Here is a 27,414-nt window from a genome sequence, read left to right on the forward strand (position 1 = left end):
AAAGAAGTAAATTAATATACGCACAGTAATTGGTACCCCCGCATTAATTGGGTCCCTTACTCTACCCGAGCCGTGTTATGTTCACCGAAGCCTCTCGAGCTTCGTGCCCCCCCCCCCCCTCCCACGGAGTATACCCAGCGGTAGTGGGGACAATTCCGCGACGTTTATCATCCAGGCCTTGGCGACATATATAGAGAAATCGCTGTACTATTCTATGAATCCAGGCTTATTAAAATTATATTGAAAAGGGGACACACATTTCCATGCAGCTTCCTCGCGGCGAACTAAGAAAATTTTCGTTTAGCGCAAAAATTCCCGTCTATCCTCATCGATCGCAAAACAACCTATCGACTGGATCGTTCTACCATTCAAAACCACTCTAAACCCGCGAATACAGACATCTCCGAACTCCTCGATCTGTCACAAATAAAATTCCGTCCGTCTCGTCCCAGCTAATTTCGCTGGTAGCGAACAGTATCAGCTCGGTTGTCCGCTGTCAAACTGTTGATACTTGTAACCAGAGACGCGTACATACAGCGACTTCACTTACCACACCCTATTACGTTTCTAGAGAAACTATTAAGGGCGGTTCGACGCTGTCGGAGAGCTGAACAGCTCCTCGAACACAATAGAGGCTCTATTGAATAAGCCCACTTCTCGTGGGTCGGCCGAACATAGGCAGAGAAGAGAAGGCAGGCAGGCAGGCAGGCAGGCAGGCAGGCAGGCAGGCATTCTCTGTTAGCCTGGCGAGGACTCCGGGCTAAGTTCGCCGTCGCGTCGGTGCTCGCTGGTATGGTCACCGACAGGGCCCCTGTATGTCGGAGTGGGTCCGACACCGACCAGTTGGCGGCGTCTGTCGGTGTTAGTGGGGCCCACTGAGTGGGCCTCTTACGCTCGGCTCAGTCACGCCGAGCTCAGTGACTTCGCGTCCGCCGGTTCGATCGGTTCTTCTCGGAGCTGTGCGTCGTGACATTGCCGATCGCCACACGTTCCAACCACCCCGAAAACAGGGATAGTTTCTTTCGAGAGAAGGGTCGCCGATCACGATCCGATCGGTACGTACGCGCACGGTTCCTCGCCGACCCCGCTAATCGAAACTGTCTTCGTTTCTTTCTAGATCCCCGCGTTTCAAAGACACCCTGAAGTGCCCATATCTCATCCCCTAACGTCGGCTCCCGCGAGCTACCAGGATGCAGTCGGAGCCTACTTATCGATGGGCCTGACGGGAACTGCTCGGTTGCATCCGAAGCGATAAAAGCGAGATACTCCCCGTGGCCACGTGAGAGCCAGCTCTAAATCATAGACGCCACGGGGCTCGAACCGTGGGGAATATATCGTCCTTTCTTCTGGAAGGGAGGTCGGCCGTTCGAGAGAGATTGGTACCCGTGAATCGGTTCCCGTGGTTCATTGACGCCCGGCCCGGAATTGATCGTCCGTGGAAATCTGCTAGATCTGCTTCACCGCCGGTCGTCTCGATTTCCTCGGGATCGTGAACACCGTTCCGGGGGAGGGAGGGGATGACGCGAGGATCGCTTCCGTCTGGCATCGTTGCGCTCGAAGAGGAGATGACTCGACCGCGCGAGACTAACGTCGTCGACGGTGAACAGTTCGCGATCGAGGCGTTTAAGAAGAGAGTCTCCTCGGTGCTAACTCGAAGGATTCGTCACATGAAGGATTAGGCTCTCTCCCCTTAGGCGCCTTATCGACTCGAGTTCGGAAAGTAGAGGAGGACGGCGATCGTTGAGTCCACTGCGTGCTGTTGCCCGCGGTAACAGTTAGTGTACAGTGAACGAGTCCTCGGTCGCGCCGCAGATCGTTGGATCCTCGATCGGGACCGATTCCGTAGATCCTTTCCCGGCCAGTGACGATCCCCGTCGCGTCGGTCGGTCGTGATAGTTCGTACTCGCGGCCAGTGGAAAGTGGTGACATAATCGAGGAAAAGTGCCGGAATCGATATATTCTGTCGACGGGTTTCTGTGCCGGTAGTTTGGAAGAAAATGTTGTCGAACGTAAACGCGGGATTTATTGTTGCACGTCCGGGATCGACGGTCCTGTTGCACCGGAAATTATTGTAGACACGATGCAACCTCGCGGTATCGAGCGGCGTGGCAATAGCGTTCGAATGGAATACTTGTTCTCGGTCGGATCGATGAACATGTGACGGACAGTTGCGCGCGGAACAATGTCGTCAAACGGTGAATTCTCGACGATGTCCAGCGAAGAGGTGCCGTCACTGCCGAAATCCCTGCCAAGCTCGAGGGAGGCGACGGCAGAGGGTAGTTCCGGTTCCAGCGGCGGTTACATGCCGCTCCGAGAGTTTCTCGATCGATTCTCGTTGCCGAGAGTCGTCAGGCTCGAAGGCACCGGCGGCAGACCGGTGTTGCTCTACAAACAGCAACAGAGATCACTTCGCGTCACCGCGACTTTGTTGATACATCGGTACAGGCACGACGTCAAGGTGGGACCGGAAATAGTCATTCCAGAGGGTTATCCCGGTGAGTGGATCGCGCACTTGTTTTTATCATGTTACTAACACATTGCTCACCGACACATCAGTGTACCTGTGTCTTCATGCTCGAACGTTATTCGCACAAAAAAACCGGGGATCGTCGTTGCGATGTAGGCGTTTTTAACAGCATTTTAGGTATTCTCAGTTTAGGCTAAAATTGTTGAAACACTAGGCACCGACCTTGCATTCTCTTTAGTTAAGACACTGTGTAACCCTCCGACGCGACGGAGCGGAGCGGCGAAGCCTGGGTCTATTTTGACCCAAAGTGTTAAGAGACGCAGTAAATAAAAATTGAATATACATAAAGAAAATTAAGTGCGCGCTGATTGCAATTATAAAGAAAAACTCTAATAAGTTGAAAATCCAGCAGCTGACAAGATCATTATTAAGAGATTAGGGTCGAGGGGGTCATACTAAAAAAATGTTCCTTGTAGGTAGTTATACTAGAAATTGCATATTGCATGAACTTAAACACTATTTAATGGAAACGTCTATCACTTTAATATATCTATGTATACTATCTGTAAAAGTGAGCATAAAAGCTGCAAAATTTCAGTCCAAAGCGTAGTCATTAGGATGATAACTGCATTGTTACAATTTGTTCTAAAGAATGACAATTATTCATGACTCGATGTAATACTCGAACGAATTATCTTATAGTAGCCAAAATGGTGGCCAAAATTCTGAAATCTCCAAATCGAATAAATTACAAAAAATTCTAAGGTAGACGTGAAAAATCTAAGCTTATTCTAATATAAGTGTTAGGTCCTTAAACGGACAGTGATCTAATCGCATAGTTTTCAAATTTACTATTCTATACGACTAAAGTAGGCAAAACGAAATTATTTTACATGTTCAATCGCACTGTTAATAATTACGCTGGGTCGAAAATAATATATTGATACTGTTCAATTCTTTCAATCCGTACACTGTGTCAAATTACAGCCACTAATTTTTGTTGTAAATGCACCAAACCCGCAGTCTACTTATAATTGACAGTGAACCATAATCGGCAACAACCAGCGGTTAAGTTTTAATGGGCTCGGTATCCGGCAGACATTTTCAGAAAAACGTAAATTATGCTTCGGCAAAGTAAACGGGAACGGTTGTGATAACCAGCTTAGATCACTGGAACAGGTTAGACGGCGTACTCCGCGAAAGCGTCAACAGCGTTTCACGAAGGACGCGACTGTTAATGGTTCGGCGTGGCGGCGGCGAGAACTCGGTTGCACTATCGAAGAGCCCGTTTCTTCCCCTTTTGAATCGTAAACCACTTTGTGCCAATAAGTTGCGAGACTGGCCCCGACCACGGTCACAGTCGACCTCCCCTTCCACGCGATATCTTCCCCGTGAACCCTCCGCGTTGGTTTTCTGACAGCTGAAACGGAAATTACGAGCCAATAAAACCGGGTAATGTGGACCTATTAGTTCGAATGGGTAAGAGCAAACCCGAGCAAAGTTTAAGACCGAGACGCGCCTCTTTGTCTGGACGTATCGACGATCCGCAGATTTAAAAAACGTGTACGGTAATGCCTCGATACATGCGAAAACTTCGGGACCCACATTGGAGTTCATATCTCGTACAGACAGCATTCCTTGATCTGCTAGTTGAACGTGGTAATGGTAAGAAAGTGAACTAAATGATAGAACTTTTGTGTTTATTAATTATTTCTTTGCGAACGCATTCGCAACGTTTTTCTGGTTAAAATGAGTCCAAACACGATACAATTTCGATCGTATTTACTTGTTTAATCCACGATTCCGTAGAACCTCGATTATCCGAACTAATCAGTGGAACATGAACGTGGCTGACGCGTCTGATCATGACTAACCAATTCTACTTCTCGCGAATGCTGGGCACGCGAACTTGACGGATTTTCAAAGTCGATTTTCTCGAAAAGAAAGTCTAAAATTTGACCTTGAAAGTTTTGGTCAAGGTCAATTTCCCAGCCTCTTATTTACAAATCTCGGAAGACGTAGAATCACCTGTTACACCTTGTACAATGAATTGTATATGGATCGCTTTAAATAGGAGAATATAGAATTCAGATATCATCGGTTCGGATAATCGAGGTTGCACCGAATCGTGAATTACAAAAGTAAATATGATCGCAAGTGTACCGTGTTTGGTCTCGTTTCAACCAGAAAAACGTCACGAATATATTGATAAAAATTTCATTAAAAAATATAGTTAAAAAGTTTTGTCATTGCATGATGCTTCTAGGCCCCATAACGGTTACATTCCGTCGTATTGGGAATTTTTCACAAATATCGTGCACATTTCTTTCTCCTATCGAGACATTACTGTAATCGGTGAATGGATGCGTCTATATGTCACTCCGTAGCCGGCCATCGAAGCTGGACGCTGCACGAACAGGCTCCAGGGCATAATCGTGTTTCATGAAATCGATTTTTACTACTTGGTAGAGTTGCAACGGAATGGCCGACATGTTCATTAACCCGCCGTAACCTTTCTTGAAACTGTAAAATATTACGCGACTCGACAAGCAACTAAGTGGTGCCCGTGAAACGTGTGCGAGACGAAAAAGAAAATTCGAATGGTAAACATCTTATTGCAACAAACACGTTGTGGAAATGTCTGCTCTTCGGCTCGGGTGGGTGCGGTGCACTCATAATGGCACCAAAAGGTACAAATACGTATTATCTCTTATCGCGACTATCGGGATTTTGGAAAAAAAGTTTGTATTTTGTAGGTATACCATAGCTGAGTTATGTTTCGAGTATTTTCTTGCGGAGGCAACCTTGCATTCGCGATAGGCATCTCTCGTGATACTCGATTGCGTTTATGTTACCTTTATGCAAATTCACGGTTTTCTACGGTGATTTAAGACATGCGTTATAAAATTCTGTTTCTCGGATACGGTAGATTAAAAATTATTTATTTTATGGTACGCTATGCTGACGTTCGTATTCTATACATTTTGAAAAATTGTTGTACACACGGTATCTAATTTTACACGAATTGTAATTATTAATAAGATTAACGTTCGGTGTAACACCTAAGTGAACAATACAACTTCATGGTAATTTTTTTTCTGTAATTGCTGCAAAATTAAATTCGTATAAATGTCAGCAGTCGCATCGACGCCAAAGGCCGATGCAATCGCAGGCCCCGGCGTCTTCAAACGATAATAGACAACGTTCCGAAGCAGAGTGGGCACGCTGATTAAATAACGCGGAGTTGCCTGTTACTCGAGTTGCGACACGGCAGCGTTATTGAAGCGACGCCTAGCCGATTAACCTGTTGATTTAATCAGAGTCGGTATACGAAAGGAGGTTGCGGCGTGCGCGTCACGCGCGGAAAAAGAAAAAAAACCTGTCACGAATTTCGTCTTTGCAGGCGTATACGTGGATATCGGTGATTCATCGTTAAAAAATCGCCGCGCGGTCGGTTACGACATTTACTATATCGACGTCGGCCACAACCTAACCGGCCCGCATTCCGCGTTTACGCGAACGATTCGTGAATGAATCACAGGTTTTTCAGATGGTGGAATCGCGTTGCGACCCGGTCACACTTTCCATCTCGAACGGAGATCGATTGTGCATACCAAAGTGACTGTTCGTTTATTCCGAGTGGGATGAAAGTGTTGCGTACCGGCGCGTGAAGAGAATGATTTTGTCGACGATCGGAGAAACTCTTTCAGCATCGTTGCTTCGAAGTCGTTTTACATGCAAAGCTTGGGAACTGTTGCGTGATAGGGTGAGGGACTAGTACCGTTCCTATATCAATTGTACTTATTTTGCTGAACTTCACTTTCTGGGACCAAACATTTTTAACTTTTTTTTATATAGTCCTGTAGATTTTTACGAGAAAATGCAAAATATCGACGTTTTTATGTGAGGAATTCATTGGTTCAAAAGTTATGCGTCTTTAAAAACGAGCGATAATATATCGACACTAGGCTGCGGATTTTATGCATTTCTGAGAAAAGTATTTAGATTAAATTGCAAAATAGTAGAAATATTTAAGCAGTACAGGGTGTTCCAAAAGTGTGCTTCCTTGAAAAGGATGATTCCCGAGGTAATCTGAAGTAACATAACCTAATTCATTAGATTCGTCGCAACCAGACGTCGAATGTCTAAAACTTCAGTCGACCGGTAACACATTTACTAAAACCACAAGAATTATAGTTTGCCAACGGACAGACGAAAAGACGTACAACCTAGTGTAAACAATAAGATCGTATTTTTCATGAAATCTTTTCGTAGCCGAGAAATGACTTTTCAATTCCGGCTGTTACGTGCACGCACGCGTACGCACTGACATTTGAGAGTTGTAAATTATTTCAACAGACGATCGTTATCCGACAATAAGGATGATCATTCCGTAAAACCTACAACGCGAGACAAGTTGGCCTGCTCCGATTTATCGTAGCAAATAGCGCAATGCACGCGTCTAAGCGAGCTTTACGGCTCGCTCGTAAATATGTGTGGTTCGTGCTGGCCGGCGCAGATTATATCGAACAAGCACTAACAGTAAATTGACTAAGGAAACATTATTTAACGCCTACGAATTCGCTATAAGTTCGGCACAATTCACGATGAGCCCCGGACGCGAAAAATCACGGCCCACGTCGCCATATTGACACCCCATTCGTTCTTGCTCTATCACATTCGCGTAACCAACTTGAAAAATGCGCAATACACACCTCCATCTGCAGACGCGACCACCAATTAAACGAGAAAAGTTCCATCTTGATATTCACGCGATAATTAAATCGAAAAATGTAAGAACGTTCTTACAGTATTTTCGACTTATTGAAATTATTGGTGGAAGAAGTACATTTCAGTGAAGTGTTAACCCCCCGACGGCGGAAACCGGGTCTATTTTGACCCAGAGCATTAAAATCGTACAGTAAAAACTGCGGATCTCTATGCAAAATAAAAATGTTGAAGATACAGGAACTTTATTACATTGCTGGTAGCGTAATGGGATGCTTAGAATCTTCTATCTTCACTGTTTTATGTTTCATCTGCTCAGTTTTATCCTAAACGCATAAAATCCGCAGTCCAGTTATAAAAATGATCCGTCGTTCGAAGGTTAATCTTTGAAAAGCGAATTTCCAGGAGTAATTACCTGCAGTCAGGTGATCCGCAGTTCAAGGAAATCGATTTCTCCCTGTTTGATAGGCAACGAGACGACTTTCTTCGTGCATCGGGTGCAGAAAGTTTCCTTATACCCATGCGGCTTCATTAGGCGAATCGGTCCGGCCGTAAGGCCAATCAGTCAACAACGGCTCTTTGTGATTTCGCGCGCAACAAGAAATTCTCAGGTGCCCGGCTGCGAATAGAGCTCGGGCCTCGATCCTGACTAACTGTTCCACCACCGGTCACTTTTCCTTCTGCGTCATCGTGGAATTTCAACCGGCACGATCGGTTCCGTTCCGAGCGTACACTTTCGTCACCCGACTAATCTCATTTGTCCAACGCACGTGCATGAAATGCACGATCGCGGAGTTCGCAATCCGACCGAATCGGATTATGGCGAGCTCCGTGGGCTCTGAACGTCGTTTCGAGTTCTTTCGACCGCGTCAACGGTAGCATCGTTGGGAGAACAGATAACGAGAACTGTTTCTCGAACAGAACGGGTCGACGACGATCGAATCGGTCAGAAACAACATAGACTGACCTGTCCAGCCAATGAACGTATATTAATTGAAAAGAAAGAAAAATTGCAGCGCCGGCATGAACGTGTTAAACGCAAAAGTAACTTCACGTTAAAAATACACCCAACTCTTACTTAATATTATCATAGTATAAATCATAAAAGTAATTTGCTAATTTCATAATAAAAATTTCATAAATACCTTCTTTATCTATTGTTGGCAAGCCAAACGTATAGTGTCTTCATTTTTATTTAATTATTCAATGCCACTAATAGAATATTAACGAGTTAAACACGCAGGATGCGTTTAGCTATTCTAATTTGTACATTATCTCCGAAGATTTATTACTTTGAACATAGTGTCATAAACCGTGGAAGAATATAGCGGTGAGCAAACCTGAAATATAATTTTATGACCCTAAGTGGAGGCGACTCGTAAAATAATTAGTAGTCCATGAACGTGTTATTTTATCGTCTGCGTAGAACATTTGTCAAATTAATGCGATGACCTCCAAATTACAAATGTCAAGGTAACTTGGGTTCAAGGGATTAATGTGGTCTACGTTGTCACATCTAAATAATAATACAATTCACGGTAAAACCGTGAGAATCGTGAAGAACTGTGATTTTCACCATTTTTAATCGTTTCTTAATTTTAAATTTTCCTTACAGGCCTAAGTAAAAAGATTGTGAAAAGAAACTTCGGTTAAACTTCACCTTCGCAAACCAGAAATTTTTTACTTTTTTTATAGACAATCCTGTAGATTTTGGCGAAAAAATGCCAAAAATGCAAGTTTTAATGTTAGGAATGCACTGGTTCAAAAGTTATGCGTGTTTAAATCTAAGCAATTGTAACAGGTTAAGAGCGGAGCTTGTATCTATGGACTTTCCGTTCACGCTGCGAGTAACCGGAAGTTACCTAAACGAGAAACCTAACTTCCACTATTTTTTTCGTAATTCAGACTAAACTGAATTTGTCCAAAATTTTCATTACATGTATAACGTATTAAACCGGGTTTCGGAGACTGCAGGGTCGTAAGCTACCCCACAGCGCTCGCGAAATTGGAAAAAAGGGAGGAGAGATAACGACGGACGGGGCATAACAAAGGGCGTGCAAGAAACGCGTTTGCATTTCACATAAATCATTGTAATCAGCTTACGCGGGGCAAAAAGTCCGAAGCACTTTTTCCGCGAGGGAACGTTTTCTCGGGGACGCGGCAGTAAACCGGGGAGCAAAATGAAGACGTCCGGGATCGGGCAAAAAAGAGGCTCACGTTCCCCGGCGTATCTGAAATGAAAGTGCATGAAACGCGCGCGCGCGAGCGCAAGCACGGCAAATGAAAACGTCCCGTGTAGCATCGCATCGGCTTCTGGAAGTTGCTTATGAAATTGTAATGGCGCTCACGGTTCTAGACGTTTGATCAGCGGGCATCGATTTTAATTCCACCGATGGAAGGAAACAGCCGTGACCAATGCGGGGCTCGACTAGGCCCGAGAGGGGCCTGCCGGGAAACCGCTGATTACTTTTCGAACCGGTAGTAAGGAGAAAATGAAATCTTTGTCGAGGGAACTTGAACCTTCAACCGGGATGAAATTACGGAGGAAGATGCAGCCCGTGCATCCGATTCCAGGGGCTGATAGCGGCGTCGGACGATATCGCACAAATCACCGACTCGCTTAAATACTATTCGTGCAAACCCTCGTCTACGAGAGTCCAGGCTCCAGTTTACAGTAATTTATTAACCGTGTAAACCCGCAGCTCGAGCCGAGGTCGACGTACTCGGCCCTCTCATCAGCAGACCTTCGGATCTTTCAACTTTTTCCCTTTTTTCCCTTTTCGCGACAGCGCACCCTCGGCTATTTGGACCTCTAACCCGGCGAGGCATGTTTTCTAACTGAAATCACACGTTTAGCCTTTGTTCTTCGCTTTTCTTCAGCTTTCTTTCAGCTCTTCAATTTTTCAAGGTCACGCCAAGGTCATCTTGTCTTTTTCCAATGGACTGCTATATTTTTCTTGCGGTGTTATGAAAGTACAGAGAAAAATCAGTGCATGTCTTTCAGATGACCTCGAGGCAACTCGAATATAGTATAGTAACAATTTTTGAAGAATAGAATTTTTTTTAAATCTCTGTCACTGTTATATCCTCTTTTTGTTAATCGTATTTTCTCACATACACGGGCCGGATATACTCTCAGCTAATGATCGAATATAACAAAAAGACAAGGTGATAGAGTGATGCGTTATCTTAATATAGTCGATTCTAACGCGTGATACTGTTACTCGATTGTGCCCCAGGAGATTTCGCACAAGATTGTCTTTACGAAAAATTGATCTTCAGCGATAATTACCGTGGGAGTGCCGTTGACTTTTGCATTTCTCGTCCCAATTTTCTGAACATTATTTTCGCAAAATTCTGCTGATGAGCCAAAAATACATGTGGCTTGAAGAGGCTGAAAAATTTTCCGCTACTTTGTCTAGTTTATCCGCTATTCATTGTTTTCGATTCCCACGTGAACTGGAATCCACACTATCATTACCTAGTTCCCTTTCCTTTTTACAGGGTAATACGTTTCTTGGCAAGTAATAATTAGTTAGTTGGTGTGTAATTATTTAGGTCGCACTAGAGAATTGAAATTATTTTATTTTATATTCTTAGTTTTCTTCGCGAATTTTTATCATGAACTAAACAAAATGTTGCTCCGGATGTAATGTAGAATACAGAGGGTGTTTGTTATGTAATTATTAATTTTTAGAAACTGTACAATAACTAAGCTACATGTAACAATATTTCATTTGCAAAATAAACCATCTGGTTTAAATATAAATAAGTGTTCTTACATTAATAAGTATATATAAACAATAGTATGTTTAAACTTTTCAAATGTTTTGACTGTTTTGCGTCTGGTCTACTCATTATTGTCATAAATACATAAAACCCACAGTGTAATTATTAGCAAGAATTTCAATGGTTTCAAAATACTAAGATACAATACTAAAATGATTTGTGCGGAGTCTAAAAGGAAGTGAGACTGATATTACGTAAAGCCTGAAATTCTTTCGCCATTTTAACGCACTATAACACTTCATTGCCTGTATTTTCAGGTGGACGTTCATTTCTTTTTAGAGCCCTATCCTGGCTCGCCAGATTGCCAGCTGCAATTTGAAATAGTTTCTCCGAAACCATTTCTATAACCCCGACGTTGGTGATTTTCTACAGAACCTTATGCCTGGTTCACATCCGCGCGAAACTGTTCGCATTGTCTGCCAACGGTGTGGTGAATAGCGCTCTGTCCCTAACAACGATACTAAAGTCTTTATTTCGTGAGTGTTTCATAGAAACATTTAACAGAATCACAACATTAGGTGGGAGAGTATGGTCCTTCTTTGAACGACGATAAAGATCAAAACGAATGGCGCGCGATTCGAACCACTGTTTCTTGAAAGACATATTAAATATTTCCCAGAATTATTACTTAGATTTATTTAATTATGCACTTGGTTATTTAATGTAGACAAGTAATTTCTTGTGGTTCGATTGTCCGACAATAGAAGAACAAATTAATTGGAGGAATTTTCGTTGTTAAAAATTTCTGTAATAATAATGTAGAACACTTTTTGACGCTTATTGAATCAAAACACTGTTGTAAAATGACAATAAAATATTATAATAGTTTATATACAATATTATATTATATATAATTATAATATACAGAATATTACTATTTGTTCTTTGTGCCAAATAAAAATTTCCTTAAGTGGCTGCGAAGAATAGAAAATATATGAAAGGAATAGGTGAAAGAATAATAATTTTTTAATCTAGTTACAACTAAGAAACTTATAAAATCAAGGGAATATTGTTACAGTATTTTTTCTCGGCGTCGAAATATTAAAAACGAGGAAACAGCGAGTTACAGTAGCTCGTAGGGGCGCCATCGATGATAAAACGCAGTCAACAAGAAAGCGTTCTGGCGAGGGTGTGGGCAGGGACATTTAAAAGTCCCAGCATCCTAAAGAGGAGATAGCATCTGTAGCTGCGGGGGCCATTGTCCGTTTCATTGAAAAGGGAGGTCTCCTTTCACGAGCCGGTGAAAAATCTGAATCAGAATTCATTCTCGAAGAGGGTTACAATGTGACGTGGGCCTCTCTCGCGGGTGCACCTGGATCACGCGAACATCTGGTTCCTCGAGGGGTAACAACCTGAGGCACGGGGCCCCTCCGTGATCCTTGGTCCCACGAAGGGTCCCATTTACAGTTTCCTAGTCGGAACGAGGCACGACACGGCTTTATTCGCCGGCCCGTGTCTTGAAAGCTGAGCTCGTGGATAGGACACGTGCTACGAAACACTATGAATGCAACGCGTTCCGTTTCGCAACGCATCGGTGCCTGCACGCGTCCGCCATTAGTGCGTCATTTTCGGTTAGGTTGCAAATCGACGACGGAGGAAAATGCAGGTTGAGTCACTTTTAATCTGCTTTTACCTCGCCGGAAGAAAGTGTATCCTGTTTTATGAGACACGCAGCAATAATGTTATTTCTTTCGCGTCACCGTTCGCGACCTTGAATCCAACTTTTTTTACATCATCGACATGATGATGTACACGATGTCGTGTGAATTAATGTAAAACTATTATTAAACTGATAAAACTATAATACAATATAGCGGATTAATTTCTTAATTTAAAAAATGTACGAATTGCAGAATTTAGAAATCATTGGATGCTGAGGAATTCAGTAAAAGTTCTATCGAAGGATTGTCTAAGAAAATAAGTATACAGTACAGAACACTTCTCAAGTTCCAGACCAGACCATGGCCCCGAATAAAATTCCGAAAACATAAAATAATGTTCAACCTAGCCCCACAAATTATCTCTCGGGAACTCCAGATTTCGCATAAAGATCCGCGCGGTCTATTCACCGTGCCGTTAAGCCGCGAAAAACATCAATAGTACACAGAAACACAGAGCAGAAACCGTATTGTGCTTGGTACTGACAATGACTTTGACGCAGCCTGTACCGGTCCTTTCTCAGCGAGAGCACGGCCTCCTGAATAATTAATCAAATTGCCGTGTAATTAGATAATTAAATGGCGTAACGTTGCCGGCCTGCGTACCCTAATTAAATGTCGAGGAAGAGCTGGTCCAAAAGGGGAGCAGAACCGGCATCGGGTTCGCGTCGTTCGTCCGCCATCTTCGCGATTTTCCGTGGACTTTTCCGTACAGCTTTTCCAGCGGATACAAGGGATCTCTTTCGATTACGATCTGAACGAGTCAAGCAGGTCGCCGCTAACTATGTCGAATGCGCGTGGAAATGGAAAGTGGAGGAAGAGCTCTTGTGCAATTCTTTGTTGATTACGAGGAGCACGCCGGTTGCGACGTTCCTTTTCCGGAGTACACGGTCCCGAGCATCCCACTGTTCTCGCAGGAGTACGAGAAATCGCACTTAATTTCTCCTTGGAATTTCAGCCCGCCTAACAGATCGTTCCCAAGCGGAGCGATCATTGCGATTTTTCCATGAGTGTTCATCGGCGAACGATCCCCGAACCGATAATACGAGACAGAACAAATCATTTCCATTTCCAGTAGGTGTTTCGAAGCCGTCCAACGGTCGTTCATTCAAATCCGCTTGGAAAAGGGAAAGCTGTGTGGAAACGCCGGCCGTTAATTAACGCTTTTTGCGTTAGTGTGAGAAATTTAAATTGAGTTGAGTCCATTATTTGCCCAACAGGTGCGTGGTAATGGCTGTGTTGTAACGCAGAATTTGAATGCGGTTAAAAAGATACGAATTGCTGGCAAATTGACATTGTTGCGCCTAGGATGTTTCATTGTAATTTGGAAAAGGTGGTTCTTGCGGAATTTCAAGTATCTCCCCAGCCAACGATTAATTTAGCTAATAGTTAATTTCAGTGATTTCTTCACGAATTTTAAGGAACTACATATTCACTATAAACTTAAAAAAGCTTTGTTACGCGAGAAGAGTCGCTACTTTATATGTTCAAGGTCAACTCAAGGTCGTAGAACAATAGGTCGTTGAATTCTTCCTGGAATCGCCTACAAAACTATGAAGCCTATACATGGCGTCATTGAAAGAAGTCAAGGTTACCTTGACATTGAATTTCTTCTTGAATTCCTAATGGAGCAATTTTTAGATCTTTGAAAACTGATTAACTGTTGTTCGAAATGTCCAAAAAATCGTAACCACCGTAAAATAAATCGTAGCGCGAGGGGATGAGCTCGGACAAGGAGCCGTGTCATTGGAGCGCGCTCATGTCGCGACGTTTAATCGCGCCAAAAAAGGCGAACGTCCCGAAAGTTCTGGGCAGGGGGAGGGGGTCTCTATCGTGTTCGAAGGACTCAAAAAAAAAAGACCCCGTTGCCGAAATGCATTCTCCGTGTTGGCGTACCCATATCAAAGACAAATTCTACGGCGGTGGTAGGCGAGGGTATGGGGTGCTGCGGGTAGGGTAGAGCCAGGGGAGCTCGGCCGAAGATTTAGGTCTGCCGGTGGAAAGAGGATCTGAAAGAGGAGAGGCTCTGGCATTCCAGGACGAACGATCAGGCGCTCGCCTCTTGCACGCCCGTTAAAAGGCCGGATTCGAGGCGCAGCTTGCGTGCATTCGCATCGTGGCGGCATTCTTAAATCAATTAGCGACAACCAAAAGAACCAGCCGACCTTCGGTCAGCCAACCACTCGGCTACCGTGTCCCCGTTGCTACAGCGAAGCTGCTATTACCGCCGCAGGACGTACGCCTGGCTATCCTCTCGAACTTTGGAACACTTTTTGCAAGACCCAACCGAAACACACCGCCACCGCGCGGATTTCCTTCCTACCGAATGGGCTGCTGGCTGCCTCCGTCCCTTTGTCCTTCCACAGGGGACCACCAACCGCGAACACGATGCGGGGCCCCGATTTGCTTCGAACTTCTAGCCTGACTCTTCTTCTTCTGCCCCGCAACATCGTGCAGGGGCGACGGTTTAACCCCTTCGTCCTTGAGATTGGTCACATGGCGAGACCTTGTGGCATTTGCTTACAGTTTGATATTTATTGTAATTAGTAAAATGCGAGTAACAGCGATAGTTTCTCCTTTGTGATATTACTGAACATATATGTCGCCAAGGCCTGGATGATAAACGTCGCGGAATTATCCCCACTACCGCGAAGTATATCCCGTGAAGGACCACGAAGCTTGAGGGGCCTCGGAGAGGCCTCGTCTCCTAGACGATACACGACGCTGGCAAGACCCGTGTTGCCGACATGTATCGAGAATTCACTGCATTCCGAAGACGCAGTATCGTGCAGGGACGATGTTCGGCCCCTTGATCCTCGAGATTGGTTACATACGGAGACCTTGTGGCACTTGCTTACAGTTTGCAATATTTATCATAATTAAAAATAAAAAGATGGAGAATTTGATTTTCGATGCGCATCGCGGGCTGCGTCATCCCACAAAGAAGTTCGCAAATGAGCGGGGTCTAACAGGACGGGCGTAGCATTACGTGCGATCCAGAAAACGAAATGGAAAATGTTGAAACGGGCCGAGCGTAAAATTGGCGTTTGCCAGTAAATCATGCAGTAAGTATACACGCCTATCGTCGGAACGTTACCATCGCGATCCTTATTCCCGAAGACACGGCTCGGCCTGCCCGTTACCAATGACATAACGGAAACTTCGATCTTGCGCCAGGCCGGAGAAAACGAGGCAAAACAGAAGTAATACTGCAAACGGCAGTAATACTTGGAAGGAGATTGATATTTCGTTTCTTTCGGCGCGATCGTTGTGGTCGATTTCCCGGATCCCACGAGGGAGACAAATCGAGTGTACCGACAAAACAGGGAGCGCGGATGATGGACTTAGCCTCCGCGCGCCATCGCGGATATTCGCGTACCCGTTCGAACGGATGATCGAACGGCGAAGAACACAATTCCCCGATAACGGCTTCATGGTCGCAATAATGAGGAAGGATCTTGTAAAACGAACTTCGCCGAAGATAAACGCGGGACAAACAGTTTTTGTTCACAGGTGTACAAAGTTGCCAGGTGTACACTCGTGTTTGTGGCCACTTGTCTCTGAGAGCGAAGAAATTATTTTACCGTTGTCGCTTTACTTCGGAAGATATTTATTGGCGGGGAAGTTACGTTGGTCTTGCGGAAATTTAATGTTATAAATATAATATAGATGAAGTATACAATAAAGACGAAAACTTTCCTCGCGTGAAACCATTTCTCGCCTATTTTTGTCGGTAACCTGGTCACTCTACCTTATCTACCTTATCGCGAATCTATGGAGTCTTGGCACTTAATCGATTTAGCAAGTGAGCGGCTCATGTATGAGTGATATTAATCGGTAGACTGCGAATCATTGTGCAAAATTAAACATTCTCTGTATATATTGCAAGTTATTGGGACCTTGGCCCGCATAGTGTGTCCGCACCATAGATCGAGACGATCGAAGGATTCTAACCTCAAAAGCACAGCGCATGACGCATGACGAACGAAGATGCATCCGGTCACGATATAGCTGATATTATTATACTTTGTACTCAAAATATATACAATATTGGTGCTTCCAATCTTTTACGGACCCACAGGACCAAATAAAAATTTATTTCTTCTCCTAATAATTTTAATAAGCTGATAATTAGACTGCGGTTTTGATGCATTTATGACAAAGAAAAGAATAGGTGGGTTATACAATTGAAATAACATTAGAAGAACTAAAAGATATTGTTGGATTATTTTTGACTTTTCGAGATGATCAAAAGAAATACCACACTTTCATTTAACTTCAGTTTTCCATTTTTCCCAGAGTTTATGCACCCGATGTTTTATTGCTTATTCTATTTGCAGAATCCGAAAGATCCCATTGTATCCGGGAATAAATTAAACAGAAACGCGATAACCTGAAACTTCCGGTCCCGCTAGTCTCGCGAACACGGCCGGCAGTATAGTATGCGACCAATTATAGTTAGAAGAAAAGCGGACAGTTTCCGGTGTGTTCCATTGGAAATTGCGTGGCATTCATTGAGAGGCCGGTGCGAGAACGCGTCGGTGTATTCCACCGCGAGGTACCGGTTCAAGTCAAAAGATGATTCTATAACCTTTCAAATCAGCTTCGTGTGTAATATGCATAGGAGTTTTCACATGCCGTTGCTGAATGAGCTGATTGAAAGGTGACGGTGCTGTTTATCCGACTCGTCGCAACCCTTTGGGTGTGGTTTTGCTGTTTTATCTAACCAAATATAGAAACCCAGACGAGTCAACTGAATCCTCCGAATGTTGATTTGAGTGGCTACAGTTCTCTGCAAAAATTATATAAATCATATTCATAATTAATTTTTTTATTTCTCGAACTGTACTCCTTCGGAGCAAAATTTATAAGAACATTTTTATAATTTCAGGAAATCAATTTTTCGATCAAACAAACAAGATCATACAAGATCCACGTAGAATCAGCTGACCCACCCCTTTCCAGGAATGGTACCCGGTCCGCCGCACCCTGTGTAATTAGCAGAATCGCGGCAGTGCATCTTGTTGGTTCTCTAATAACAACTGGAGATAATTTTCTATGCATAACGCGTATCGGTTAGTTGGCGATACGGGGGCCACACACCGCATTCAACGACGCGGTTAACTATAATTTAAAAGCATCTCGTTATATTTCTTCTCACGTTTCTCGTTACTTATCGCGCGCCAGCTCCGAAAAGGGTCCGTTCCGTCGCGCACGCATGGGGCCCCGCAGGCGTGAGAGTGTAATATAATTCAGTGCCTCTCCTTTCTCTCTCTCTTTCTCCCTCTCTTGGCCGAGGTGTGTCTTTCGGACCCCGGCACGATGTACCGCACGAATTACTTGCACGTAATATACTGCGAAACAAAGCCCGTTAACGTCACGAAACGGTAAGCTGCACGGTATTTTGTTTAGTGTCCCGTAACTTATACTGTCCACAGACGACTTTGTAAGAGGCAGGGTAATTGAGTACTCGTACCGAACGACGGCTAATACGGCCGGGGCCGTTTTTATGCACGGCCGACAACACCGAACGTAAATCTGTTCGTCCGGAGCGATATCTGAAAATGCTCCGGCAGATTTATGCCCCGGATCAGCCGCACCAGCGTGCACCGTGCTGCTGAAATAGGTCCAAAAGACGATACCGGGGCTCTCGACACCCACTACCCCCGGGATATTATACTCCCGGTGATAATCGCCCGGCTCTATCCGGACCCCGGATTTTATGCGCCTTTGAGCTTAGATGTGACTAACAAGGACAGCCCTTTTTACCAGTGTGCGTAATGCTCGCTTAAATTTGCCGGATCTGTTACGCTTAAACTTTCACGAGCCATCCCCACTCCTCCCCTACCACTTAGTGCCTCAAGCTCGGCGGAACCTTATCTCGGTACACGAGGAAAGAGGATGAAGTTGCTAAAGGAAAGGAGGCAGACGTACTTCAAAGAGATGCCGCGAACGTAAATGGTAATCACGCGATGAAGAAAATTTCAGTTTCAGTCATTTTTGTCTTATCTTTTTAATCGTAGTACCAATGGATTGTTGAGGTTCTTCTGATTAAAACGAGCCCAAACACGACGTAAATCGGACCAGCTTTATTAAGAGCACAATTAGGGGCATACGTGTGATTGCTATGGATGCAGTCTATAAAAGTAGACCGATTCACGTCGTGTTTGGACTCATTTTAATCGGAAGAACCTCGACAATCCACTGGTACCATTTTCGAAAAGGTACCAGTGGTTTTCGTAAAACGAAAATTGCTGCTGGTAAGTCATGTGTTAAGTTGGAGAATTTAGGAAAATTTTGCGATAGTTGTTGTTATCCACGTTTAAACGATACTAAACGTTGCACAACGTTGAATACAATGTTCTTTTTCCACATAACATCTTCTTCATACTCAAAATCGCGCGCTCGTAATTTATATTACAACTGTGTGGTATGATCCCTGCATTTCATTAGCATAATCTTCATAAATCTTGGGTGAAGCTTTTATCACGCATGTAAGTATGCTCAGCCTTCTTCTTTTACTCCCTTCTTGCTGCGTATCGCGTTCGAGAGGAGAGAGTGTATTTCGAAAGAAATATTTAAAAATAACCATCAGCCGCCGCTTCACTACTTATGACACAACATGCAGCTAAGCGCATTCAAAAAATAAGTGCGCTTTCATTTTGTACTTAAGATATTCAAATATGGAGCCTTCAAGCAAGTTCTTAGTGTATAATGTTACACTGCAGCTTAGGTGATCGGTGAGGTGAGAAATTTTATGCAAAAGAAGATTTTTCAAATTGTCGAACGGGATGCTGAAACAGGTATAAAACTCTACAAAATTATCCGAATTATTGATAATGATTATTTCTTGTTTTTTTTCGAAACTCTAACCAACTTCAAAAAGCACATTCTATTATTTTGAAAGCTTCCAAAATTAATTGCACCTGGATATTTCATAATAATATTTACTAGGACGTTTTAAAAACAGTTTAACTATTCTTTCGACTATTGGAAGATACCAAGAAATTGGAACTACGAGAACATTGCACTGTAAATATTAATCGCGTGACAATTAAAATTTAATTACATTTCGTTTTTGCAAATTCGAGAAATATTTGTACAGAAATCTGACGCCGCTTATACCTTCCCTCCATTATGGTGTTCCTTCATTCTAGGAAACGTTCGATAGCAATTTACAACTACTTTGACTTGATAATGTAATGTGAGCATGCGTTGGCAGTAGCAGATTATTTCTTCGCTTCATGGCCAACAGTTTAGATCACTATTTTGTTACTAACATTATTCAGTCGTTCACACCATCATCCATTATTCATAACGCGACCTGACGCTCGACAAATTCTTCAAACTTTTCGTGCGAAGAAAATTTCTACGTTTTGAAAAAAAATCAAACAACTTACAATCAGCGAAAAAGTAAAACTTATAAAGCGCAAATAATTAATGTATAACTTCTCAATCAATGTACGTAAGCAGTGGAATAAAAGAATGAGCAAATGAACCTTAAATGTCACTTCCTCCATTATAAATTCCGTTGATGCATTGGCAACAAGTACCGATTGAGTGCCATTATTCACCTAGTAATTGAGAAGTAAAATTTGCATTCAATTGTAGAAAGTACTATTCTTGCACGCCTAGCTCTTCTGCAACGAGCATTCCTTTACATATTGTAATGAGAGTCGTGAACTCCGTACACTTTCTTTACGTAATATTGATTGATTAACTCTTAACTATTATTAGTTTATTTTATGATTCAGGGGAAGCTGGAAGTACGCAAAAGTTTAGTGTCCAGCAGCGGGCGAAGACAAAAATTGAAAAACGAACAAAAATATTAAAAAACAACAAAACAAGCAACGAACAAAAATATAGTACAAAAAGAAATAGTGTACAAAAAACAAAAAATAAAGTACATCTCTAAAAAAAAGAATATAGTACATCTCCTCTTATGTAAATTATTTTGTCCAACAATTGTCATTGAATTATGTAATTATTTAATTCAATTCATTACCTGCTTCAATAAAAAAGTTCGTTCAAAAATTTCTGATGAAAAAATTTTTATAATTTCAGTAATTGTGTCGGAAAAAATTGTTAGCCATTTTGTCTGGTTGTGTAGTTCTAATGTTAGGGGTTGCATCCATGTAAAACGTGGTGCAGGCGTAATTTATAAGCAAACTAGTTTCGCAGTAGACAATACAAAAATGTGACGTTAATTGTGGAGCATTCTACAGAGTCTCCGGAGTCTGCAACTTTTCATTTTCTATTTCTGATTTTAGGGTGGTTTTCTGTGATATCTGGTGGCAGCACTACGGGCAGCGCGCGAGTCTATAGAAGAGTAGATTCTCTAGTACGAGCCGGAGTGCCCGCATTTCTTTTGGCAGCGCCATTGAGAGCGTACATTTTAACGCACTCGAAAATGGGTAAGTCAATTATTAAAATAACGTGAGATAACTGTAATCTGCGCGAACGAGTTCAAGCTGTAATTACGTAGCAGCGAAATTAGCACGTAAATTACAAATTGTAAAAATGACGAAAAGATATAAAAATGCCCCGAAAAAAAACTAACAGATAGCAAAACAGGGACAGGTTGCACAAGCGTTCAGAGACGTTGCAAACGATCTGAAATTTCTCCTTGTTTCCAGAAAATGGCAACCTAAGAGCTCATTATACGAAAACCACGATCAGAGCGGGCGAAATTCTGCGATTGATTGCGGTCTTCCAGGATACAAGGAAGTGCAGCACGGTGTCCTTCGGGATTTCTGGAAGCTCTTCCGAAAAGGATCAGTACGCCCAGTGTTTGGATCCGCATGGGCGTGAAGTTTTTGCACCGTTGTCGGCGAGAGGCGAATTCTACGCCATCTGCCAAAACGGAAGCATCGATACTGGAAGCGATGCTGTGCTGTACAAAGTGCAACACCTTGCAAAAAGACAGCTACCTCTCAGGGTAAATATCTTCTTCCTTCCTCTTACCCCTTCTATCTTGAACACTATAAATAAACAATTTTAGAAGAAGATTTCTTTCTTCACTTATTTAATCTTCAGCATACTCCTTTTTGTTACGACCATTTATTATGAAAATAAAAACTTTTAATGTAACGAATAGCGTCTTTAATGGAAATTATTAGATTACATTATGTTACGATTACATTATTCTTTTCCAGGTTCGTTTAATAGCTGGTCCACTTCCGATTCCCTTGCCGAGAGAATATGGTGGTTTAATGGAATTAGAAAGCTCAACTCGAGGACCGATTGTTTTAGGATGTATCGTACCGGAAAGACCCGTTCACAATCCTGAAATGCTCGAACTCGTAGTAACCGGAAATGGTGCGCCACGGGTAAGGAGAGCGAGATTAGGCTATCCATCAGAAGCTAGGCTGCTGGCTTCGCCAAAAATGCAACGGTTATTGTCTGCCTGCAGGTATTACTAAATATATTGTTTATATAATACGTACACATTCGTAAATGCAGTGTCGCCAGATGAGGGGAGAGAGCATGAATCGAGGGGAAAAAGTTACCCTCTCTCTCTCTCTCTGCCAGTACCGGAGTACTTGGGAAATAGCACGGTAGAAAGGGAAATTAGAGGGGGGGAACAAGTCTTGATCTGGCGACACTGGGCTCGCGAGCCACATGCGTATCCTCTCCCCTCTCCTGAGACCCCCACTATGCTCCTATGGAGCGTGGGAGAAGGGAGCGGGGGGCTAGGTAATATGAAGTGGCCAGTGGTGGGGGAATCTGTACACTGGTAGTGGGGCTCGTGAAGCGACGGCGGGGCAGTGATGAGGTATTGCCAAGATTTTTCGCGCATGCGCGGCGATTTTAACCTCAGTAAAGTAAGATTCTGGATAAAATAGGGTATCTTGACCACCCTTTTGAAAATAGCGAACCCTACGCCTCTTCGTAGCTCCTTATCCAATATTAGCTGCCATTGTATAATAAAATATTAACAATAACTTATCATAAACTCGTAGGACAATCGTCTCGTCTCGGAAGAGATTGTTCCGGTACTTTCCCGCCAATATCACTGCCCCGCTACCTTTTCCTCATAATGTAGATAGGTTACTGTTTTGGCCGATATCTCATCACTGCTTGGGCCTGCCGTAGAATGTCCCGTATTGCGGCGATATTCGAAAGACGCGAAAAAACATTCGAAAATATGCATTCTATGTAGCTGAACCTGTTTTTCCACTTCAGCCGTGCCGTCGGAGATCGAGCAACGGAACCGCGAGTGGCACCTCTGAAGCTGCACCCGACCGGCGAGAGCCTGAAGGAGATGCATCTGAAGAAGATCAAGCCGAAGCCGGAAACGACGAAACCGATTCTGCAGAGTCTGAAGGACGGGCTGGAGCAGCTGAAGAAGAGCACTGTCCGCGAGAAAAGCCAAACGAGGCAGAACTGTCGGAACGGATTCCTGGAACGGATTACGAAGCTGGCGCAGGGGGGCCGTAGCCGGAATCCCGCGAAGAAATCGGCCTCGTTCACGTTTGCGGTGAAACCGGAAGTGGCGATCAGGTGCCAGGAGCGTTACTCCAGTTTGGAGCCCGAAACTACCTCTCATCCGAGTCATTCGAACTCGTCCAAGCAACCTGTACAAAGATCCGTCTCCACGAGCATCCTGGAGATGCCGACGAGCGTCGAGCTACAGCCGAACTATTCCCGTGTCAGGGACAGTCTCACACCCGTGCCATCCCTTCCCAAATTAACCAGGACCAAAGCTGACGACATTTACGCGGAGATCTGCGAGAACGCGGCCGCCCAGGTGCAAAAGTGTCCCGGAAGTCACGTGATGGCCAGGATCAAAATCGTGGTGAAAGGACGCGACTCGGCCGTCGAGCTGCCGAGCAAGATCGGCAACGACAGATACATGAACTCGATGGTGACGAACGAGCGGATCGACTCGATTATCAGCACGGAGGACGAAGTTATTTACAATACGGTGTTCTGACCGAGAATAAGAGTTTTTTTTTATTATTATAAGTAAACCGGCTGTGTTTGATGATCGAATGCAACGTCGATCGTTTTGATCGACGTCCAATTGAATCTGTATTATATTATAATAATAAATACCACGGAACTATATGTAATATTGTAGAAATGATAATGATTGCATGACATACCTCTGCCATACGTACTAACAAAAGCAATGAGATCGATTTGTCTTTTAAGAAAAGCTCAACTCGTTGTCTCTAAAGTAAACCTACATAGGTGTTTCTCTAACTTTTAATTGGATTAATTAATTTTATGTCGACTCCCTTAGCGCTGGATAGCCACGCGTGTTATTTTCGTCAATTTGTAACTTTCCATTTAATTCAGAGAATTGTTTACATGTATATTAAACTATAAAAATAGTATACTGAAACGTTAGCGAATAAATTCGTACGCTTTTTACAACCGAATGAAATTGAAATTTTCCTACTGACTAAATTCAGTAAGTAATGAAGGAGGCTGTGAGAGTAAAGACCAAGTGGAAATTAATGATTGAAATTATTATTTAGATCGCACGCGGCGTACGCGTTTCCGGTCAGTAGAGTCACTACATCATCTCTTTTCGTGACGCACTCTTTCATGGCAAAATTGAAATTATTTCACTCATTCCAATTGAGGTGATACAAAATATTAATAATTACGCAGGAAACTGAATGTAAACAATAAACTAGGTATATACAAATATGCGAAATATTCATTTCCGTTTATTTTCCTTAATTCAAGCAGTGCACCCTATGTTTTCTTTTTTTTAAGGATTTTCTGTTTCTTTTTTAAAATTTTATTCTTCAACAATGTCTTTCTTTTACTGGACTGTTTGTTTCTTTCTTTTTGTTTTTGTGGAATTTTCTCTATGACTTTTTTCATAATATTAACAGCTTTCTCATTGTCATCAGTTAACGTAAATGCGATATTAGTATCGAGATATTTCCCAGAAAATCCTTTAGGAAACAGTGGCTTCGATAAAAGAGAATCCAAATGACGCCTTTTTATTTTTAATTGATGCTTTAAATCTGCCATTTCTTTTGTTTCCAATTCTAATTCTCTGAAAAATGAAGTTGTTTCTGTTGTAAGCGACAATTGGAATATAGAACACGGTAATGTTTTTGAACTATGTTAAAACCTACTCTTCATCTTCGTCTAAAACCATGTCCATTTCCTCCACCGCTTTCCGTAACCAACCCTTTTTCGAATTATCTCTACGACATTTTAATTCCAATTTATCAATATCTCTAGCAATGTCGACTCTTTCTTTGACTGCGATAAGTAGTCTATCAACTACCGGAAATACAGGTAAGTCTTCCGCTACAACAAAAATAGCTGTATTAATATTCCATCCGGAATTATCTTATATAACATTATCGAATTAATACACTTACTGCGATCAAGGGTTTTACACAATTTAGTATAGTAGTGTTTTTCAGATGGTTCCATCATAAGAACTGTCAAACCTTCCTTCTGAGCTCTTGCGGTTCTCCCACTTCTATGTACATAGCTCTATAGATTAACGAATAAAAAAAAATAAAAGTTAATAGAAGCTCCTCAACTTTCACATAATTCATTATATGCATCTAGACATACTTCACTCGTTCTAGGCACTTGATAGTGTATTACATGTTCCACATTTGGTATATCCAAACCTCTTGCAGCTACATCTGTAGCCATTAATAACCCACTCTCATCTGCCTGAAATCTATATTTCCATAAATTATCTAAAATAGAGGTGTATCTAACCTAAAAACATTATTTTTATTTAAATTTCCTTACCTCTCAAGATTTTTCAATCGCTGTCTCTGTTGCATGCTGGCATGCAGCGGCAGAGGTCTACAATTGAGTATACCAAAAAGAGTAGCTAAACGTTTCACGCAACCAATACTATTGCAAAACACTAGTGTCCTACCAGTGTATCTTTTTAAAAAGTAATATAGATAATAATCTTTGTGATCTATTGTGCACACTATTCTACATTCTGTCAAACTACTGGCAGTACCTATGAAGAAACCGTTTTCATTGACGTTAGATAATATATTTATCACAGCATTTTTGGTTACTAAAGATACACACCTGACTCCTTTGTAATGTCAACGATTTTTGGATTTTTTATCCCAATTAAATCTATAAAATTTTGTAATTTCTGACTGGACGTCAATTTATGTATTTTATTTTTATATTGCTTCTTCTTCTTCTTCTGTAAATACTCTGGAACGTCGTGCACCATAGTTAATGTAGCAGAAAAGACAAATGTTTGTCGTTTCTGTATCATATTTTTGTTCATATTTATTTTTTCTAGTAGTTGCTGTAATTCTTGGAAGTGACCCTTCTCCAACATTCTATCTGTTTCATCAATGGCTAAATACCTAGCATATGTAGTACATCATTTTAGTAAAATTCAAATGTGACCTTAAGTCCGATAAAACTTTACATCTTATTACAATTGCTTGATAAGACTTACTTAATAGAATCTACTTGATTCAGGTGGGGATTACCCATCTGTATCAATTCCCATAGTCTGCCAGGTGTAGCGATTACAATTTCTGGACCCTTGCTCAATATTCTTTCTTGTTTAACTTGTGCCATTCCACCTAATACAACTGCTATCTGAATAATATAAACAATATACCCACTTAATTATTAATTTTAAGTTACTTTCAACACTTTGTAATATTTTATCAGCAAAAACGACAAAATACTTACTTTAATATCAGTATATTTTGCTGTTTTAGTCAAATGATTTTTTATTTGAATAGCTAATTCACGAGTTGGTGTTAAAATTAATGCATATAAGGGTTTCTGTGCACAATTCTGTGGCTTACTAATTTCTATGTTATTAATTACTCGTACACAACCTATGTTATTTTCATCAGTATCGCCACCCTCTTCATAATCTGATTCTGAAGAATTGTTATCATTTTCTTCTATAGTTTCACTTTCCGAACAAATCCAACCTTCATTTCTAGTATTATCACTTGGTTTCTTCCCAGAATTTTCATCAGATTCATTCAGTTGTTTATTTTTTAACTCCAAAATGCCATTTATTATGGGAATTCCAAAAGCTAATGTTTTCCCGCTGCCCGTCTCTGCAGCACCTAGTATATCTCTACGGCCTAATATTGCTGGTGGCAGAGTTAACATCTGAATAGTAGTAGGTGTATGAAACTGTTGATCTTCTAATGCTTTTACTATAATTTTAGGTACTCCCAATGTACTCCACACTTGTGTGTCAACACTGTCCGCTTCAATTTCATTATCACTGTTTTGACTACAAAGATCATTTTCATTATCAGACGTAAAATCTGAATCATTCTTTCCAGTTGTTTCTGTTACTATTTTTTTCTTTTTTTTCTTCTTAATGTTACTGTCTCTATGATTTTTCAACTTTGCTCTTTCCAATACTGACTCATTAGCATCTATGTCATCTTCTTGCCATTTATTTGAACCTTTACGTTTTAAAGGTACCTAATAACATACAGAAATATATCAGAGCTTTCCATAAAACTAAATTATGAGGCGTGGAGGCAAAACCAACGAAATACTCTCGACAGTCAACGTGTTAAAAAATACATTTTCATACGTACCTTATCTTTATCAATTTCACTTTCTCCATCACAAATTAAAACTTTCGTTTTATTATTCTTTTTTTCTAATTTATAATCAGTCAATTCTTCCACACCGATTAAACCGTCAATGCCGCCAGAAAATACAGAACCCTCTAACGTTAGAGGTTTCCATGCATTGAAATTATTTATCTTCGTGCTTGGCATTGTCATTTACAATATTGATGTCACATGTGATATTTAT

At 42.1% G+C, this 27,414-nt stretch overlaps 2 protein-coding genes across 2 annotated transcripts; one reads left to right on the plus strand and one right to left on the minus strand.

Moving 5' to 3' along the window:
* The first annotated feature begins 849 nt into the window (after positions 1 to 849).
* LOC143354281 (uncharacterized) lies at positions 850 to 24,025 on the plus strand. Its single transcript, XM_076788248.1, has 6 exons — positions 850 to 1,055; positions 1,118 to 2,495; positions 20,913 to 21,056; positions 21,279 to 21,580; positions 21,798 to 22,054; positions 22,828 to 24,025. The coding sequence occupies exons 2-6, from the start codon at positions 2,183 to 2,185 to the stop codon at positions 23,576 to 23,578; spliced, it is 1,767 nt and encodes a 588-aa protein (XP_076644363.1). The 5' UTR covers positions 850 to 1,055; positions 1,118 to 2,182; the 3' UTR covers positions 23,579 to 24,025.
* A 73-nt stretch (positions 24,026 to 24,098) lies between these two features.
* LOC143354278 (ATP-dependent RNA helicase DDX24) lies at positions 24,099 to 27,383 on the minus strand. Its single transcript, XM_076788244.1, has 9 exons — positions 27,192 to 27,383; positions 26,311 to 27,072; positions 26,069 to 26,214; positions 25,681 to 25,973; positions 25,384 to 25,606; positions 25,198 to 25,309; positions 24,996 to 25,113; positions 24,744 to 24,921; positions 24,099 to 24,661 (listed from the first exon to the last, which is right to left on the minus strand). The coding sequence occupies exons 1-9, from the start codon at positions 27,381 to 27,383 to the stop codon at positions 24,352 to 24,354; spliced, it is 2,334 nt and encodes a 777-aa protein (XP_076644359.1). The 3' UTR covers positions 24,099 to 24,351.
* Between the last annotated feature and the right edge of the window lie 31 nt (positions 27,384 to 27,414).

The sequence above is a fragment of the Halictus rubicundus genome, chromosome 5 (assembly GCF_050948215.1).
Source record: "Halictus rubicundus isolate RS-2024b chromosome 5, iyHalRubi1_principal, whole genome shotgun sequence".
Lineage (NCBI taxonomy): Eukaryota > Metazoa > Arthropoda > Insecta > Hymenoptera > Halictidae > Halictus > Halictus rubicundus.